The sequence below is a fragment of the Pelecanus crispus genome, chromosome 6 (assembly GCF_030463565.1).
Source record: "Pelecanus crispus isolate bPelCri1 chromosome 6, bPelCri1.pri, whole genome shotgun sequence".
NCBI classification, from domain to species: Eukaryota; Metazoa; Chordata; class Aves; order Pelecaniformes; family Pelecanidae; genus Pelecanus; species Pelecanus crispus.
This window is the reverse complement of record NC_134648.1, coordinates 47545573-47563979: the sequence shown is the minus strand read 5'-3', so window position 1 is coordinate 47563979 and position 18407 is coordinate 47545573. Positions and strand designations below refer to the sequence as shown.

Sequence of the window (18407 nt, the reverse complement as noted above, 5' to 3'; positions counted from 1 at the left end):
TGCTGTGCTCAGGTCCTCACCTTTCAGCAGTGACTCTGTGATGCAAATTCCAGGAGTTCCTGTGATAATCTTCTCTATGGCCTCTTCTTGCTGACATTTGCCCCAGAGTTGGGCACAAGGAGGAAGGATGCTGAAGAATGGGTACCCCCCCTTTGGCTTTTAGAACATGGGCACTTGTGTAAAGGTATGTGATTGCTCTTTGGTTGGAGGGATGGAGTATCTTCAGAGGCCAGCAAAGGGGATTTGTTGGGCTGGAAAGTCATGGCTATTGTTGGGGGGAAATGCTTCATTTAAGCTTTCTGCATGCTGATGTCCATTGCTGCTGCTGTTGAGATGACCGATGAATAACTCCCCTTTTGTGTTTGTTTAAAAAAAAAAAAAACAAAAGCAAAAGCAGCTTGAATGCACAATGTAGCTTCTCACTAACTGAATGGTGACACGGCGAGCTATATTGTATGCATTAGTGTATGCCAAATTGTTTGTCTAATTGTCACACACGTTCCTTGCTGCTGCTCTTGTTCCGTCTGTCAGCTATGTCATATCAACCCAACAGCATGTTGTTGTTCTGGGTGTGGTCTTTTTACTACATGTTTGTTTACCACTCCTCTCAGTAAGAACTTGATTCTAGATTGGTGTCTCTAAAAATTTCTGTAATCTTAATAGTGTACAAAACCAAGGTTTTAGCTTGTGCGTTGATCAGCTAGAGTTTCAGCAGAGAGGCTCCACTTTGCAGAAGTGGGTAGGAAAATACAGATGGACTGTTTTCCAGTTGCATTCATACTTTCCATAGTAGAGTTACAGGGCAAAAAATGGATTCAGCTCTGCCCTAGAAAGATTTTTGTTTGTTCTGAACAAATGGGTGTGGCCTTGTCCACAACCCTTTTATTCCATTGCTTTTTCTTCCAAGGTTGCTGGTTGAGGGTCAGCTTCTGACCATTTTGGTGGTGGCTCTGTGATGTGCTTTCATGGCAAACTAGAAGTTAACTTTGTGACTTGCAGAAGCAATTAGGTGTGAGAGTTTAGATGAGTGGCTTTCGGCTGCTGCTGTTGAAGTTGATGATTCTGCAAAAAGTAGCTCTTTCTTGCTGTACCCAGAGCCCACTCTCTCTGGTTTCTGAGGATAATATGTTGTCCTTTTAGATCCCTGAGTCTGAATGGGAATCTGTGATGGAGGGAGAACTGTTGTGTAGCATGCTGTGCTGTTTGCATATTTCACAGTCTTACAGAATAATGCTTTAGGGATGTTGTTGGAGAGGAAGATAGATAATAGATGATTGATAGGTATTTGTCTGAGGAATCATAGATTAAATTTAGGCCAGTGTGTGTGAGGAAGAGTCATTGGACTGGACTTGGCCTATTTTGTGTTCTAGATGCAGCTGTGATCCTCGGCTGTGTGTCTCACCGAAGGGACCTGATGTTTTACATCATTGGTAAGTGAAGGAAAGGCTGCCACTGTATTTGTTGACCTCTCCATAGGCTTTAGAAGGGTTTCTTGAAAGCCTCTGCTTTCATGCTAGTTCAGAGTCTACCTAACAAACATGAAGTTATTGTCACCCCACACTGTGCCCTCTACCTGGCAGACTTGCCTCTCCACCATTCTTCTTGTTCCTAAAGTCCTTCCATTGACTTCATTCCTAAGCCATCCCCTTACTTTTTCTTTCAAGAACTAGTGCAGGGTTGTTGCCTCTGTGATGCTTCTTAATCCAGTCTAATGTGATGTGCAGGGGTTGTGTGGTTATATGACTGTTTCCCTTAAAGGAATCTCTAATTCTAATTTGCAACTCAAAGGGAGTTCCATGTTTCTGTTGGGATGTCTGCTAGCCATACCTGAGACTGTACCACCTTTACCTATTTCCTCTGTTTGCAGTCATTTGCAGAGTTTTAAGGGACTTGTTATTCTCTAACCTTACTTGTAGCATAACACAAACCATAAATGTTCTCACAATAGCTTTTGCCTTAAACACCTAATTTGCAGTTGAGTAGAATGTCATTAATAAAAGGCATCTTGGGTTGATGCAGAGGGGATTTTGATGCCCGACTCAGCCATGCCGCTGCAACCACCCTCTGTTCTCTCCTTGCTGCAGGTGGGATCACGGTATCTGTGGTAGTTGTTGTCTTCACCATTAAGTTCCTCTTTGAGTTTGCCGCACGTATAGTCAGCTTCCTTCAGCATGGGGACCGGGAACGCCGAGGGGAGCGAACTATTTATGACTACGTGCGAGGCAACTACCTGGATCCCCGGTCCTGCAAAATCTCCTGGGATTGGAAGGACCCCTATGAGGTGGGCCATAGCATGGCCTTCCGAGTGCATGTAAGGGAATATTTCTGTTTCCATGCAGCTTTGGGGGCAGGCACAGAGGTCTGACTTAGGGATGGGCTCTTCAAATGTTTTTGGTTTTTTTTTTGTTGGGGCCAAGCTGGATGTAACTTAGGAGTAGGAAAGCTATCTGTCTGTCTTCTGCCCTCTGTAACTGTTGCAGAACTCTGTAAGTGCATATCTGAGGTTTACACTCCTTAAAATCTTATCTCCCTCTCTTTAGAATCCTCTGAAGAGCCAGAGGAGACCAGGCTTGTCCTATCTACTGCTTCCTTTACTGGGAAGTGAGTGGGCTGAGCCTTGCCTTCAGCAGACTTGGTGCTATCTTTTGGTTGTGCAGCTGAAGCTGGGAGCGTGGGAGTGGGCATTTTACCAGTCCAAGATCTGTAAAGCTTCATGGCCACTCCCATTTCCTCCATAATTGAGTGCTGTTCTGTCTGACCTGGAAAAGCCTGCCAAGGACTCTTGTTTCCCTCCAATCCCAAAAGGCCAAGTCTAGGGGAATGGGACAACTATAAATAAGATGGGTGAGGGGCCTGAACACTTGAGAGTTTGGAGCTACATGGAGAAAGTTTGAACAGGTTTTGCTGCACTCACATGCCCACCTTTCTGCCCCACCTTCCCCACCCAGAAGGGTATCAAAATAAGAAGAAAAGTTCAGCTAGGTTGCCATACTTGTCCTTCTCAGGAGGGTGAGGAAAACCCTTCTGCTTGAGGGTGAGTGAGGAGTTCTAACTCCAGGGCAGGCAGTGAAAAAGAGCTGAGGGGGAAGGGACTTGTTCTGTTCCTGCTATTTAAATTTATTCCCTTCACCTTACTGACTCTCACTCATGGCAGCTCCAGCAATGCGCCCTTCCACTTCATGCTTGTCTCCCATTTGCTTAGCCCTTTATTCATCAACAATAGCTGTTGCATGGACTGGTTTCTCTCACTGACAGTCAAGATACATACTACTTCAGGCCCCCATGCCCTCCCTTATTTAGAAGCAGGGAATAATAGTGTCCTTTTGCTGACTGCAGATGGCAGGCAAGATCTGGCCCACAAGCTGCCAGCTCTTGAAGAAGCATGCACATAGGGTTTCAAGGTGTAATTCTTTCCTTGTAAGGAAGTACTGGTTGAAGTATGTTACCTTCTGAAATTGTCTGGCAGATCACTTCTGTGATTGAGCTGCCTGTGATTTTATCTAACAGGTTGTTTTCATGTTGATGCTTCTTATCAGTACAGGCTGGGTCAGCTCCTTAGGTGAGCATCTTCTCCACACTTTTCTATAACAAACTGGGGAGAGCTTTTCTAGAGCTTAGCTGTACAAATGGACAAGATCTGCTTGTTTCTCTGAAGGATATGGCTTTGCTTTTTTCCATTTGGTAGTGGGTTCTCTTGGTTTCTGTTCTGATATTGCACTGACAGTGCACAGAAGAAACGCCTAGAGGCATGTTCTTCTGAGGGCACTCATTTGAACCCCAGCACAAAAGAGAATGAGGTTGTTCAATGTCCACTTGTGCCCTGTTCGCTTGGGAGAACTACAGCCTGTGTGACAGAGCTGACTGTTAATTTTTTTTTCCTTTGCTGAGCTGGGGTTCTTGCCCTTGTTTCCCCAAAGCGACTTGCTTTCTCTTCCTCTGTACACTGCATATTTTTGCTGACCTGGACTTCTCCATTTCCCATGCAGTTATTCTATAAAAATGGGCAACCCTTCCCTGCTCACCGGCCTGTGGGGCTGCGAGTTCACATCTGCCACGTGGAGCTAGCAATTGATATTCCTGTAACCCAGGAAGTTCTTCAGGAGCCTAATTCCAATGTGGTGAAAGTGGCCTTCACTGTGCGCAGGGCTGGGAGATATGAGATCACTGTAAAACTCGGTGGCTTGAATGTGGCCTACAGCCCCTACTACAAGGTGTTCCAGCCAGGTAAGGTCTAAGTGGCCCTGTAATGATTCAGAGTAGATTTGGAGGTATTGGAGGCAGTTAGGTAAATGTGTTTCCAGCTAAAATAGGTAGGTGACAGGGAAAGGGTTACCCTTCACTGTTTTCCTCTTGCCACATGTAGATCCCAGCAATAGACACACAACTAAAATATACTTGTGACTACCAGTATATGGCAAAATAGAACTGCCTTACAGAATAAGTCATTGGTGCTGCTTAAGCTTCCTAACCACTTGTGTCATGTTCTCCATTTTGTAGCAACTACTTCATGATCCATCTAGTAGTCAGAGAATGTCTTTTGTGAAAGTACTGAGTTCTTTGTATCCAAATTGGAAATGCTGTCATAATTTGACTCTTTTCCTCTTTTGAATGCCCTACTCTATTCCCTTTAAGCTCCTGGAGCAGTTGCTACCTTTGATTACACACTTCTTTAAAAACATTTCCTTTTTATCCATTTTAAATTTGTTTCCTTTGCTTTTGTTTTTTGACCCAGTTTGCATCTTTTCTGTTTCAAGTACATGTTCATCAAAACTACCTCCATTCCATTGCATTGTGAATAGATACAAAGCTTGCTAAGATACCCCTTCAGAAAGAGGGACCTCAGATTTAACTCAGATACCCTCCAGGCTAAAGTTTGTTTGGCAAGCTGAATTTGCAGGTTTCCTTGGATGTCAGCCAACTTGTACTTTGTATCTGCAGTGGGAGCCAGTTCTTGAAGGTTAGAATGGAGGAAAGAGCATTTTTTAGAGGGCTAGTAACTGGGTTTGCTTTGTCAGTATTAAGTTTCTGACCCCAAACCCTGTGCACCGCACCACGTATTTCAGAGCTCAGATTTTTTTGTTGTTGTTGTTAATGTAGGGGCATAGACTGTGTTTAGATTTAATCCATTTTCAAGGGTATTATGCCCCTAGTTGCTTTTCCTTTGCTCTGTGTAGCTTCACCTTGGAGTTTGTTTGACTCTAAACTGTTGTCTGCTTCAGGGATGGTGGTTCCCTCCAAAACCAAAATTGTCTGCCATTTCTCCACTCTGGTGCTGACCTGTGGGCAGCAGCACACTCTGCAGATAGTTCCCAGAGATGAGTATGACAATCCCACCAGCAATTCTGTGTCCCTGATAGATGAGCACAATTACAGCCTCTCCATCCATGAGGTGAGTGCAACCCCATCCCTTGCTGCTTGACTTCAGGTGAGCTAGAGAGCCTTCGTTAATTTGTTTTCTGTTTAGCTGGGTCCTCAAGAAGAAGAGAGCTCTGACGTTGTGTTTGAGAAGTCTGTGGTGTCCAATCGGCAGACTTGTGAAGTGTTCTTCCGACTCACCTTGCACTGTAGGGGGTGTTTCCATGCCTGCATCTCCTACCAGAACCAGCCCATAAGCAATGGTGATTTTGACATCATTGTTCTAAGTGGTGAGTCAAGAGCTACTGAGTGTTCATTCTCCAGGTGTCCTTTTACAAGATGTTTTGCACACTTGTGTAGCAGAGCTAAATGTGGCTTCCCTGCAGGCTAGCCATGCTTAATTGCTCAAGGAATGCCTATTAATTTAAAAATGCTAAGGTAAATGAATTTCCTGCTGACAAGGGAGATCTCTGAAGGCTGGTACTCTCTGTTCCATCAGCAGATAAAAGCACGTGCGTTTTTTCAGCTATATCAGGAGATTTACCTCTGAAATAAGGCAATTTTTATTGCTTGCTAGTACTTGGCATCTGAGCCATACACTAAGTGAGCCACTAATGTATTGTTTGTTAAGCTATATGGATGAAGAACACTGCATGTAACCTATGTGCTCTCTTACGATTTTATAATTCCTGGTTTCTTCAGGAGTGAGCCAGTCTGCAATGTGGCTGTCACATAGCTATGCCTTTAGGCTGGTGCTCTGAGACAGAGGTTCTGTATGCCTTTTTCCTTTTTTTCTTGAACCAGTCACTGTCTGAAGCCAGGACAGACAAACTGCTATCTTGAAATCTTTTCATCCCACTGCTGGGTTCTCTTTCTTGGAGTTTCACTTGACCAGGTTCTTGTTTGGATGTGTAGCCTTTTCTTTAAAATCATAGTAACTAATTTGGTCGTGGTCTGTGGGTTCTTTACTTTTTGATTCCTATCTCCTTTAAGATTTATGCAACTCTTTTATATCTGTTTCCCTCAGAGAATGAAAAGAACATTGTGGAACGCAATGTGTCCACCTCAGGTGTCAGTATTTACTTTGAAGCCTACCTGTATGATGCTCCTAGTTATACCAACACTCAGTGGCAACTTCCACCAACGCATCTAAGCTCCTCCCAGCGCCGTCCTTCTACTGCAACTGAGGATGAAGATGAAGATTCTCCCTCTGACAGCCAAACCCCTGAGAAAGTGAAGAAACCTAAAAAAGTGTACTGCTATGTGTCACCTAAGGTAGATATCACAAAGTTACCACTCTTGAGTGCATGTTTAAATTACACTGCAACTGAAGAGCTTCCTGTGCCCTATATCTTAGCTCTAGATTTAGGTGCCTCAGATTTGGTTAAAAAAGGTTTGCCTAAGGCTAGACAGCTAATGTGGAGCTCATTGCTGAGAATAATGTTAAAATGCTCCTTGAAGTTTTAGGACTTCATGTGTCTTTCTGGATCTGATGCAAAGCCTACTGGGAATTTCCTCAGTGATTGTTCAGTAGATATCCTGTTTGCCTTTCCTTTGCTTTGGTTGGGTCAGACCTGCAATTCCCTTTCTCAGTTTCCGATACCTGAAGATCGGAACTTAGAGGAAGACAGTTCTCAGATTTTATGTGTCTGTCTTGTTTCTTGAATGTTTCAGGGAAAAGAAAAGGAAAAAAAAATGGTCAGAGGACAAAGGGTAAATGTATAAGTAGAAGAAACAGGATTCAAGCAAGTCAAGGGAAACTGACGATTCTCTTATAGTAAGAATATGTTAACAGAAACTATTACCCCTTATTATTGCATTCAGGGAAACTAGAAAGAAAATTCCACTAAATCTACTAATAAATTTAAATTCACTTTGACAATATCCACCCAAGGGTGTTAAGAGAGCTGGCTGATGTTGTTGTGAGGCTGCTCTCCATAATCTTTGAGAAGTCATGGAGATCGGGGACATCTCAGAAGACTGGTAGAAGGCTAATGTCACCCTCATCTACAAGATGGGCTTAAAGGAGGATCCAGGAAATTATAGGCCCATCAGTCTTACTTCAGTCCCTGGGAAAGTTATGGAACGAATCCTCCTGGGGGTTATCACAAGTCAAGTGAAGCATGTGATTGGGAAAAGCTAGCATGGATTTGTCAAGGGCAAATCGTGCTTGACAAACCTGATTGCCTTCTATAACAAAGTAACCTGCTCAGTTGATCTGGGGCGAGTGGTGGATATTGTCTACTTGGATTTCTCCAAAGCTTTTGATATGGTTTCCTGCAGCCTCCTCAGAGAGAAACTGATGTCTTACGGTCTAGACAAGTAGCCCGTGTGATGGGTGGGGAACTGGCTGACAGGCCGCACCCGGAGGGTGGTGGTAAATAGCTCCTTTTCAAACTGATAACCTGTCACAAGTGGGGTCCCCCAGGGATCAATATTGGGCTCAATGCTGTTTAATATCTTCATAAGTGATCTGGGTGATGGGATCAAGTGTACCCTGATGATGATGATGATACCAAACTGAGTGGGAAAGTGGACACTCCGGAAGGGAGAGCCACCCTGCAGGAAGACCTGGATAGGCTGGAAGAGTGGGCTAGCAAGAACCTTATGAAGTTCAACAAGGACAAGTGTAAGGTCTTGCACCTGGAAGACATAATCCAGAAGTGCAGCACATGCTGGGATCTACCCAGCTGGGGAGCAGCTCTGTGGAAAGGGACCTGGTGGTCCTGGTGGACAACAAGCTCAATATGAGTGAACAGTGTGCTGCTGTGGCAAAGAAAGCCAACAGGATGCTGGGTTGCATCAACAAGGGCATCACCAGCAGAGATAAAGAAGTCATTATCACACTCTGCTCAGCACTTGTCAGGCCACACCTGGAATACTGTGTTCAGTTTTGGTCCCCACTATACAAAAAAGGTGTGGACAGGCTGAAGAGGGTCCAGAGAAGGGCCACAAAGATGATCAAAGGACTGGGAAGCCTGCCATATAAGGAAAGGCTGAGAGAACTGCGTTTGTTCAGCCTTGAAAAAAGAAGGCTTAGGGGAGACCTTATCACCCTGTTCCAGTATTTAAAGAGTGGCTACAAAGAAGATGGACACTCTCTTTTTAGACAGAGACACATGGAGAAGACAAGGGATAATGGGTACAAGTTACTTCTGGGGAGATTCCGTTTGGACACAAGATGAAAATTTTTCACAATGAGAACAATCGCCCATTGGAATAATTTCCCCAGGAAAGTGGTGGATTCCCCAACATTGGACACTTTTAAGATTCGACTGGACAGGGTGCTGGGCCATTTTGTCTGGACCATGCTTTTGCCAAGAAAGGTTGGACCAGATGATCCTTGAGGTCCCTTCCAACCTGGTATTCTATGATTGATTAATCTATCAATCTGAATGCATTCTGAAAAATGCAGTGATAAATATCAAAGTGAAGACTAATCCAGGAATTGCTTTCCTGACAAAGAGAGAAAGAGGGCTGTGAAACAGGTCTAGGATGGAGGGTGTTGCTAGAGATCTCTAAATCTCTGCTTCATGTGGCTCTAAGAAATGACTATGGGAATGAGTGCTGGGTCCTTGTGAGCTCAGCATCCTTTCATCCTTGGTGTATTGTTCTGGACTTCTGTACTCTATTGCATTACCTGGTAAAGGAGATCACCAGAAGCGGGTATTGTTGCAGGTTCTCTTTAGGTGCCAAAGTTATTAATGTGATTCTGATGCTTGCGTAATTGTATCCCTGGATATCTCTATATATACCTAGAGCATCTGTCCTGTACAGTAGATAACTGTTACTTCTTTAAGGGGTTGCTGTTCATATTTGCTTTGTTTCTGGAGAAATGCTGCTCATCGTTTTTTCCAGTCATTGCAGCTAGAACAGGCTTGTGCAGGAAATGGTTTTGTGTTTTATCTGAAGATGCTAAAGTTTCATCTTAGCTTGCTTTCCAGAAGGCGACAGTTCCACAGTTAGTAGTTATTTGTTCTGGCAGAAATACACTGAGAAGAAATGTCTGTAAATCTCCTGGATTTAGCAATAGCAAGTGCTTTTTAAAAGTTGTTTGAAATGGCTGTGAAAATTAGGGAGTAGTAGCAGTAATTCCATTAGGCAGTGTGACTTTTTCCAAAACCTTTTTGTCAATGCATTACAATCTTGTCCTGAATTCAGCCTCTCAAGTGTACTTAAGATTACCTTCCAATTAGACTGGTAATGTTCTACTGAACACAATGGCTTACTGCTCTAAAATCTCTGTCATGCTGGCATCCCGCATATGTTGTAAATACACGCAGTAAAGTCTTACTGACAAGCTGCTTACAGTTCTGTACAGCTTTAAAGGTTTCTATGTATTGTGCCAGAGGAAGATGTCACCAAATGTTGCAGAAACCTGTCCCTGGGGTTGGAGGGAGGTCTGGCCTTATGGATCTGTCTTGTGCCTTGTGTTTCAGGGATAACCCTCAACAGATGTTGACCTTTAACATTTTCTTTTCCTTGTGGTTACTCAGCAATTCTCAGTGAAAGAATTCTACCTGAAGATCATTCCATGGCGCCTTTTTACCTTTAGAGTATGTCCTGGCACAAAGGTGAGCCTCTTTCCATGTAGCTGTCACTGCGCCTCCATTTAATTAGCTTGTGGTCCTTGTAAATGACAGTCTGATTTTTGCTTTTGGAGAGAAGGGCTGCCACCCACAGAGCAACATTTTGTTGTGTAAAATTCAGACTTTGGAATTCCCTCTCAGTGCCTAAATTTTGCTAGTATTTATGGAATAGGAGCCAGTTGTATCACTCCTTCCTGCCTTTTGTCCTAATCCTAGGCAAAAATCTTGATTTCTTTTGCATTTCTTGTGTTTATTTTCCTCATAACCTTGCTAAAATGCTGTGATTGTGTCCACTGAAGCACCTAGGCTAGGGAGTGAGGTTTGAAGCAGCCTCCTAACTGGAGTCCAGGTTCTTGAAATAGTGTTACTGTTAACTGTGTCTGCATGGGTGAGCAGAGAAAGCCTTAGAGTGCAAGTGGTGTTGCTCTGTCTACTGAACATGCTGTGCCTTCTGCATGATGGGTTTACCCTTTCTTGCATCTTTTTACTGCTAGTTTTCATACCTTGGTCCTGACCCTGTGCACAAATTACTGACACTGGTGGTGGATGATGGGATCCAACCCCCTGTGGAGCTCAGCTGCAAGGAGAGGAACATATTGGCAGCCACTTTCATTCGCTCTCTGCATAAAAACATAGGTAAAGGGGTGGTGAGGTGGGTACAGTAGTCAGGAAGTTAGCACTTGAGTCTGCTAGTTTCCCTTGGGAATGACGATTGTCAGCACTGAATGACCTCTGATGAGGAGTCTTGACTCCTGCAGTGTCATGTTCTGTTCCTTGTTGGTGCTTCCAATGAATGTATTTCATCATGCCAGCTGTTTCTTTTCAGTTTGGCTTTTCTGTCAGGCTCTTTGAAAGTGAGTGTTTGAATGTCAGCAAGACTAACTGCAAACTGCCTTTAGAGTTCTGTTTCCAAACTTGGCTGTAAAAACACTCATCCTTGGGCTGTAAAGCTGACCTGTGCATTTAGTCTTAGGAATGCCTTCTAGACGTTTGAGGTGTTGACAGCTCAGGCCTGACTGAAACTGTCACTATTCTCAGGAGGCTCGGAGACCTTCCAGGACAAAGTAAACTTCTTTCATCGAGAGCTGCGTCAGGTGCATATGAAAAGACCTCATTCGAAGGTCACGCTGAAGGTCAGCCGTCACTGTCTGCTGGAGTCGGTGAGTGTACAGGTCACTTTGCTTAAGTCCGATGCTTCCTCCATCCTTTTTCTTCTGCACAGTGCCTAAAGAAATCCAAACTGGCATGTGCTAGGGCAACCATGCTAAAAATGATTAGTCCTGTTTCAAGGCAGATGCCAGTAGGCAGCTTGAGATGGGAAAAAGAAACAAAAAAGAAAATCTCAAGGTAGCTCCTCTGTGTTTAGGTTTGGTATTGTGTGGGATGCTGTGTTCCTTCTCTAGAGCCAGTAAGATCAGATCAATTTCTTAAGTAATTAGGAAACTTAATCTCTGATAAATTTTTAAGGAACTCATTGCAGAGTAAATCAAGCTATGAGAGATATTGAGGGTAAATGCAGGCATAGCCTGTAAAAGCAGGAAATCTGCTGGTGCTGTTCTGTCCCCACTTTACATTGGAACCTGAGGCCCAGAGAGAGACTCTCTACCTGGACCACATTTGGGAGCAGAACCTAGAGCTCCTGAGTCTTTACCTACTGTTTTTCTGGTACAGAGCCATTCGGTGAGATAAACTGTCAAGTCAGGTGTTACTGAGCTGCATGCATGAAACTGTTGCATTGACAGGCTTCTAGTAGTGGTTCAGTGTGATGATAAAATATTCTGTAGAGTCCTTGAGTTAAGTCTTCACCAGTGCTGACCTGAGCTGATGTGTTTCTGAAATCAAACTTAAGTAAGTTATCATTCATATAATACAGTTCTTAACTGATGTTCTAAACATTGTGTATGCAGGGCAAGCAGTTATTCTGACTTATTGTTTCCACATGTGTCTCACAACAGTAATGTTCTAAAGATGGAAAAGAACATTTCTGGGAAAAGCAGGAGGGGCTGGGATTTCCCTTGATTTACTCTGTAAATCTGTGTTTTGGAATATTTTCTGCACGTATGAGCTTGCAGTGTTTACAAGATTATGTTTCAGTTAATAGCTTGCTACAAAATTACTTCACTTCTAAACTGTATTTCCATGACTATTTTTTCCCACTATTTTGGAAGTTCCTGCACTGTCATGAGCACTGGTGTTACAGCCTAGTAAAACAAAATAAACTAAGTGCCATAATAATAATAAATGTAAGCTTTACGGTCCAAGGTTGACAAGCACAATGAATGTGACCAATGTCTTTAGTCCAGAGGTGTGACTAGTGTGATGCTCTAACCTATTTGAAGATAAGCTAAGCCAAAGCTACCTGTATGACTGAGGACTGCTGTGTAGCTTTTTTAAATTTTCTTTAATTGGAATCCAGAATCGGGATGCAGGAAGTTCTAGACACTTGAAATATTTTGTTCCTTTTTTGCATCGTGATTTGCTTTAAATATGAACTCAGTGAAACCTTCAAGCTATTTTCTAATGCTCTCTGAAATGTTCCTTTTTTAAATCCAACTCGTGGGCTGACAGTGCTTTATAGAAATTGCTCCTTCCCACAGGCATTTTAATACTTTAAACAATACTGTTCTGCAGCCTTGAGAGGGATACATCTGTGCTGTTCTAAGACCTCATACTGGTTTTAAGATGAGCTGTGTTTATGTGGATAATGTGTCTCATAATAGAAAATGAGGAATTGGCTTCTGTGGCTTTGGACAAATAAGAATTAGACCTTAGTAGTTCCTAATTCTCAGTTTTATGTTTTAGAGTACTAGACTGTTTCTTGGTTTTTGTGTTGCTTAAATTGCCCATCCACATGTGCAGGACTGCATATTGGTTACGGGATGCCAAGCAGTAATGGCTGCAGCTATTTTCTTTCCCTTTTTTTTTTTTTTTTTCAGTCTTTTAAAGCAACACGAAATTTTTCTGTTTCTGACTGGAGCAAAAACTTTGAAGTGATTTTTCAGGACGAAGAAGGTGAGTTATCCTGTGAATATGTTTGAGGAGGAAGTGAAAGGAATGATGATGGAATAGTTTTAGTCTGAAATTCTGGTTTCTTGTATGTCTATCCTTTGTGGCTTTCCAGCCTTCTGCTTTCTCACAGATGTTAGTGAATTATGCTGCTGGTGCTGTTCTATCCCTGCTTTACATAGGGACCTGAGGCCCAAATAAAAAAAATATCAGGACTAGGTTTGGGAGCAGAACCTAGAGTTCTGGAGTCCCTGTCTACTGCTTTTTTTTTCTATGGAGCTGTTCACTGCGATGAGTTCTCATGTCAGGTAATACTGAGCAGCATGCATGAAATTCTTGAATTGATGACCCATGGATGACTAAGCTTGTTTTATCTTGTAGCTCTGGACTGGGGTGGTCCACGCAGAGAGTGGTTTGAGCTCATCTGTAAGGCATTATTTGATACCACCAATCAACTCTTTACCCGCTTTAGTGATAACAACCAGGCCTTGGTGAGTCTGCAGTTCCCGTGCTGAATGCACAGAACTGTGTGCATTGACATGCTGCTGGTTAAATAACGCTGCTGCTAAATTCATTGTGGTGTGCTACCTTACCCATTCTTTAGCTTGCCTGCACAGTCACTTCCAGTGCCTTTCTCAAAGCTTTGCTTAATGATCTTAACCCACTGAAGTGTCAAAGAACTGGCTGGATGAACAGCAGAGGGTGGCCAGTCAGCAGGGAAAGCTGGATTTCTGGGCAAGAGGAGGTGGCATCAGGGTGTCTGTTGGGTCTGAATGTTTCAGAATCCATTTCTGCTCTCGTACAGCTTCTGGCCTGTGCATGTGAAACATTTTGTATTCTTCCTAGGCAGGCTCAGGCATTTTATTTCTATTGCTTGGCTTTGACAATATTACAGTAAGGCTCCTGGGGCAGCCTGAGAGATGCAGTGACTTGAACTGGTCCCATACTTGCTATTTGTCCTAGTCTTGTCTGGTTCTTGGATGTTTCATTTTGCTTCCTCTTCACAGGTGCATCCAAATCCAGGGCGTCCCACATATTTACGACTCAAAGTGTATGAATTTGCAGGCCGCCTAGTAGGAAAGTGTCTTTATGAATCATCTCTGGGAGGTGCTTACAAACAACTGGTTCGAGCTCGCTTCACCCGATCCTTCCTGGCTCAGATCATAGGACTTCGTATGCATTACAAGGTAAAGTTTCCCAGACTTGTCTGAAGCCTCTATTGGTCTGTAGAGAGGTTGAATATTGGCGTAGTAGAAGCAGATCCACAGTCGTGGTTAACAATGTGTTGTTTTTTTTTTTTTTTCCCCTTCCCTCTGTGTCCCTGCCTTCTTTTTCTTTCACACAGTATTTTGAGACAGATGACCCAGAATTCTATAAATCCAAAGTTTGTTTCATACTGAACAATGATGTGAGTGAGATGGATCTGGTCTTTGCTGAAGAGAAGTATAGCAAAACAGGACAACTGGAGAAGGTAAAGGAGGCGGTTCCTGAAGGTGGGAGAGTTTAACCCCTTCTGCCTGTAGCGGGGGAGGCTGAGAACTCTGCTATGTGCCCCAGAAAATTGAGCTTACTCTGGGCAGTAGATCCTTGCTTGGGTTTAGTCTGGTTGGGAGTTCAGGTTTGGGGAATGCTGCTGGTCACACTCATGTCAAGTGTTCTCCTGTTTTCAGGTGGTGGAACTGGTGACAGGAGGGGCTCAAGTACCAGTGACCAATGAAAACAAAATCTTGTATCTAAATCTGCTTGCGCAGTACAGATTGGCCAATCAGGTTAGGGAGGAGGTGGATCACTTCCTGAAAGGTAACATGCTGTCTGCTCACCACTCCTTTCTGCCTTTATATCCCAGGCGATAGCACTTGCTGCTCATCTCTCCTCTTCTCTTCCAGGTCTTAATGAGTTAGTTCCTGAGAACCTCCTGGCTATTTTTGATGAGAATGAGCTTGAGGTAACTGCTACCTCCCTAAGTATCTCTATCCTTACTTCCCCTCCTCTCTGACAAATGAATTGCTTTCTGGATCTGGAATAAAGCCAAAATGTTTCTTCTCTAAGCATTTTAAACATTTGTAATTTGCACAGTAGCTGTTGCCTTGTTTCCTGGGCTCCTGACTTTGACTGCAGTCTCTTGCCTTTCAGTTGCTTATGTGCGGTACTGGAGATATCAGTGTTTGTGACTTCAAGGCACATGCTGTAGTGGTAGGAGGATCTTGGCACTTCCGTGAGAAGGTAAATGAAAGGGCTTCTCCCTCCTGCTTGCTGAAACCAGTTATCCCACCTATAGCAGAAGACAACTTAAACTGGGAACAGATTTCTTGGTTGGAAATTAGGCTTCCAGAAGGACAAACTGGAAGATTCAGGAGTCAGGAGTAGGACTGCATGCATTATGAAATAATGTTTTGCCCTAGAGATATCCTTCAGCATGGCTGACTAGAGATGATGCATAATCAGTTACCAGCAGGAAGAAATCAGCAGCAGTGGTCTTGTTAAGAAAATGCAACAAAGCACTAATTAAGAACAGTTCAGCAGGGAATCAGGAGGATTTGGTGGAAATCATTGCTACTGAAGACGTTCGTGGTGCTATACTTATTTCTAAGGGATGCTTGAAGATCATGATTGCAGCCCATGTGGAGTGTTTGGAATTCAGTGCTGTGGTAAAGACTACTGATGTAGTAGCCTAAATTTGTACCCTGTAACTGTTCCCATCCCTCCCTGCCTTTCCCAGCGGGAGGGGTATGGGAATGGTAGCAGCTTCATTTAGAAAAACAAAGGAAGCTGCCAAAACACCCAAGATGAAGAGAGATTAGGAGTACAAACTTCTAGCTGTAAATACTGGGATGGTTCCACCTTCCTGCAAAAGTACCAGAGGATGTGAAAAAGCAAAAGATTAGCATAGTGCAAGAAGCAAATGAGCTTCTGCAGTGTAAACCTACCTCATTGTCTATGCAGGTATTTCTGAAAAGAAAATCTCTGTGGGGAGAGCAGAAGCCTTTCTGCTTTAAGGAAAAGGACAGGTGGGAGGTAGTAGTGTGGGACATCTTTTAACTGGTAAGAAGAAACTATGTAATACTTGCCTTTACGTGTCACCCTGGTAAAACAAAAAAAAAAATCTGACTATTAGTAGAGCACTTGCTTGCAAGGCAATTGACTGATCTTGCAACTTGCTTATATGCTTATTTGATTTGATTGGCTGACCTGGCTTTACCTTTCCTGTTTCCTAACAGGTCATGAGGTGGTTTTGGACCGTGGTCTCCAGTTTCACACAGGAGGAGCTGGCCAGGCTCTTGCAGTTCACAACTGGTTCCTCCCAGCTGCCCCCAGGAGGGTTTGCTGCGCTCTGTCCATCCTTCCAGATCATTGCGGCTCCAACTCACAGTACTTTGCCAACAGCCCACACTTGGCAAGTATCCTGGGGTGGTAGGACTTTCTGCATTGTGCTTTTGAGAATGACACCAGTTAGTCACGGTGGGCAAGCAGTATATAATGTGTAATGTGTGTGATGCTCATGTCAACCCATCTAAAAGCAGATGATAGGGATGGTCCCCTCTCAGATCTAGTCTGAATGGAATTTTTCTTTTGTTTTACAGTTTTAACCAGCTGTGCCTCCCTACTTATGACTCCTATGAAGAAGTGCACAAGATGTTACAGCTAGCTATCAGCGAGGGTTGCGAGGGCTTTGGCATGCTGTGATTTCCCCTTTCCAGGAGACCACTTAGCCTCCTGGCTCTTCGTGGTGAGACCCAGGTTCAATCCTCTGCTTGTTCGCCTTTCCTTCACATAGGCAATGGAGGCAGAGCAAAGACTCCATGTAAAGGAATTTGTCATCCAGAAGATGTCACGTGGCCTTTCCGTATCCCAAATATGTCATCAAGAGCTCATCTTTTTCCCTTACCCTCATTCTCCCTTTGGCTCAATGTGAAACAACAAAAGGACTGTGGTGCATTCATCAAGGAGATATTGCACTTGATTTCCCTGCACGCTCTACACCCATCCTGTAAGAAGATGAAGTTCATGAACAGAAGTTACAGTGAGGTGCAGGAGATCTGCTGAGCTGCCTTTATTGTAGCTCTCTGGGAGGAAGAGGGAAGACCAGCATGAAGCTCTGCTGGACGCCTGGCTCACGGGAAGCCTTAGTAACTTTCCATGTCTTGGCTCAACTCCCCCAGTGATGCTCCCCAATAGCTCATCTAACTCTGTGACTCATGAAGAGTATAGGGTTGTCCATCCTTTCAGCACCTGACCCAGAAGGGTTTGTGATTCTCTTCCTCCATCTTGCTCTGGATGCTGCTGTCACCTGTGCCACAGAGAAAAAATGGGCAGTATCCACTGGAGGGAGTAACCCAGTGGGGAGAACAATCTCATCGGAGCACAACTGCTGGCCCTGACAGTGATCCTGTACTACCTCCGCCAGGGTCCAGCAGCAGAAGCGTCCTTCTCCAGCAGTGGCTGGTAATGAGCCTCTGCAAATGAACTGGAAGAGGAGTTTCTCCTCCATTGAATGTTTCTGACAGTTGATGTTGCACAGGAAGCTGTCCCATGCCCTTGCCTTCTTTTCCCTTCCTCAGGAGAGAGAGTATGGGCATGAGTGTGGTCCCTCAATGCTGAGCACCAATGCCTATCCCACATTCACCTTCAGGGTATGTATGTTATGTAGTAACAGTGACAGGTCAGTAAGCAGCTACAGTGAGCACTGGGCTTGCATTTGTTGTTGGGGTGATGGTACTGGGTAGAATGTGGTACCTCCACCCCGTTATCCCACAGGGTCTTGGTTTCTACCTCTATCATGCAGCAGCCTGAGGCTTTTCTTTCTCTACTGCATTTCAGGCAGGGTTTCCAGAGGGGTGCTGGTTCCTGGAGAGCAGCTGGCTTTCAGTCCTCTCAATCTTCCTACCGTCTTTCTTCAGCTCTCCTTTCCTCCTGTTTCATTCAGTGCTGCTGGCTTTCCAGCACAAAATGTTAACTAGAACTTCACTCAAGTGATCACTCAACAGCCTGTACTCACCATTGTCTGGCTTGTGGGGAGAGGAGTGGGCAGACCAGCATGAGAAGTAAGCTTATGATTGGGGTGTGTTGTTGCTGGCAGTCCATTCCTTCCTTCCCAGGGAAGTAAAGGGAAGGGGAATCTGGGAATCTTGATGAGTTCTTCAGTGAAGCAAAGTTCAAGATCTTTAAGTTCTCAACAGTCCCTTAGTTCAGGTCAGGAGTTAAAGTCATGCAGGAGTCAGTGCGAGAAATCTGCATTGCTACTGCCTGCGATGTAAGCTTCTACGGGATTATGGAATTGCTGGATTTCTTCCAGAATGGAGTCTCAGACTGGCATCCCTGAGCTAATTTTAGAACACCGTATTAGATGAAAAGTCGCATCATCCTCTTCAGCCCCCTTCTGCTGTCTTCAAGCTGATCCTGACAGACCTGCACAGTATGGGTATTTTAAGATAACTGTGTGTGCTTTTCCAGTATAGC

General features: G+C 44.0%; 1 protein-coding gene across 3 annotated transcripts; it reads left to right on the top strand.

Annotated features, from left to right (window-relative positions):
• The first annotated feature begins 46 nt into the window (after positions 1-46).
• On the top strand, positions 47-18172 carry AREL1 (apoptosis resistant E3 ubiquitin protein ligase 1). 3 transcript variants are annotated; one of them, XM_009490844.2, is made up of 19 exons: positions 47-184; positions 1371-1430; positions 2085-2311; positions 3987-4224; positions 5220-5389; positions 5465-5645; positions 6383-6630; positions 9852-9929; positions 10439-10580; positions 10983-11104; positions 12881-12956; positions 13332-13441; positions 13958-14137; positions 14296-14421; positions 14621-14750; positions 14837-14895; positions 15084-15173; positions 16169-16344; positions 16532-18172. In XM_009490844.2, exons 2-19 carry the CDS (start codon positions 1415-1417, stop codon positions 16632-16634), a joined length of 2472 nt encoding a protein of 823 aa, XP_009489119.1. In that variant the 5' UTR covers positions 47-184; positions 1371-1414; the 3' UTR covers positions 16635-18172. The 3 variants fall into 3 exon arrangements, with proteins under 3 accessions (XP_009489119.1, XP_075568971.1, XP_075568972.1); XM_075712856.1 differs by lacking the exon at positions 47-184 and having other exon boundaries at positions 1377-1430; positions 2085-2281; XM_075712857.1 differs by lacking the exons at positions 47-184; positions 13958-14137 and having other exon boundaries at positions 1377-1430.
• The last annotated feature ends 235 nt before the right edge of the window (positions 18173-18407 follow it).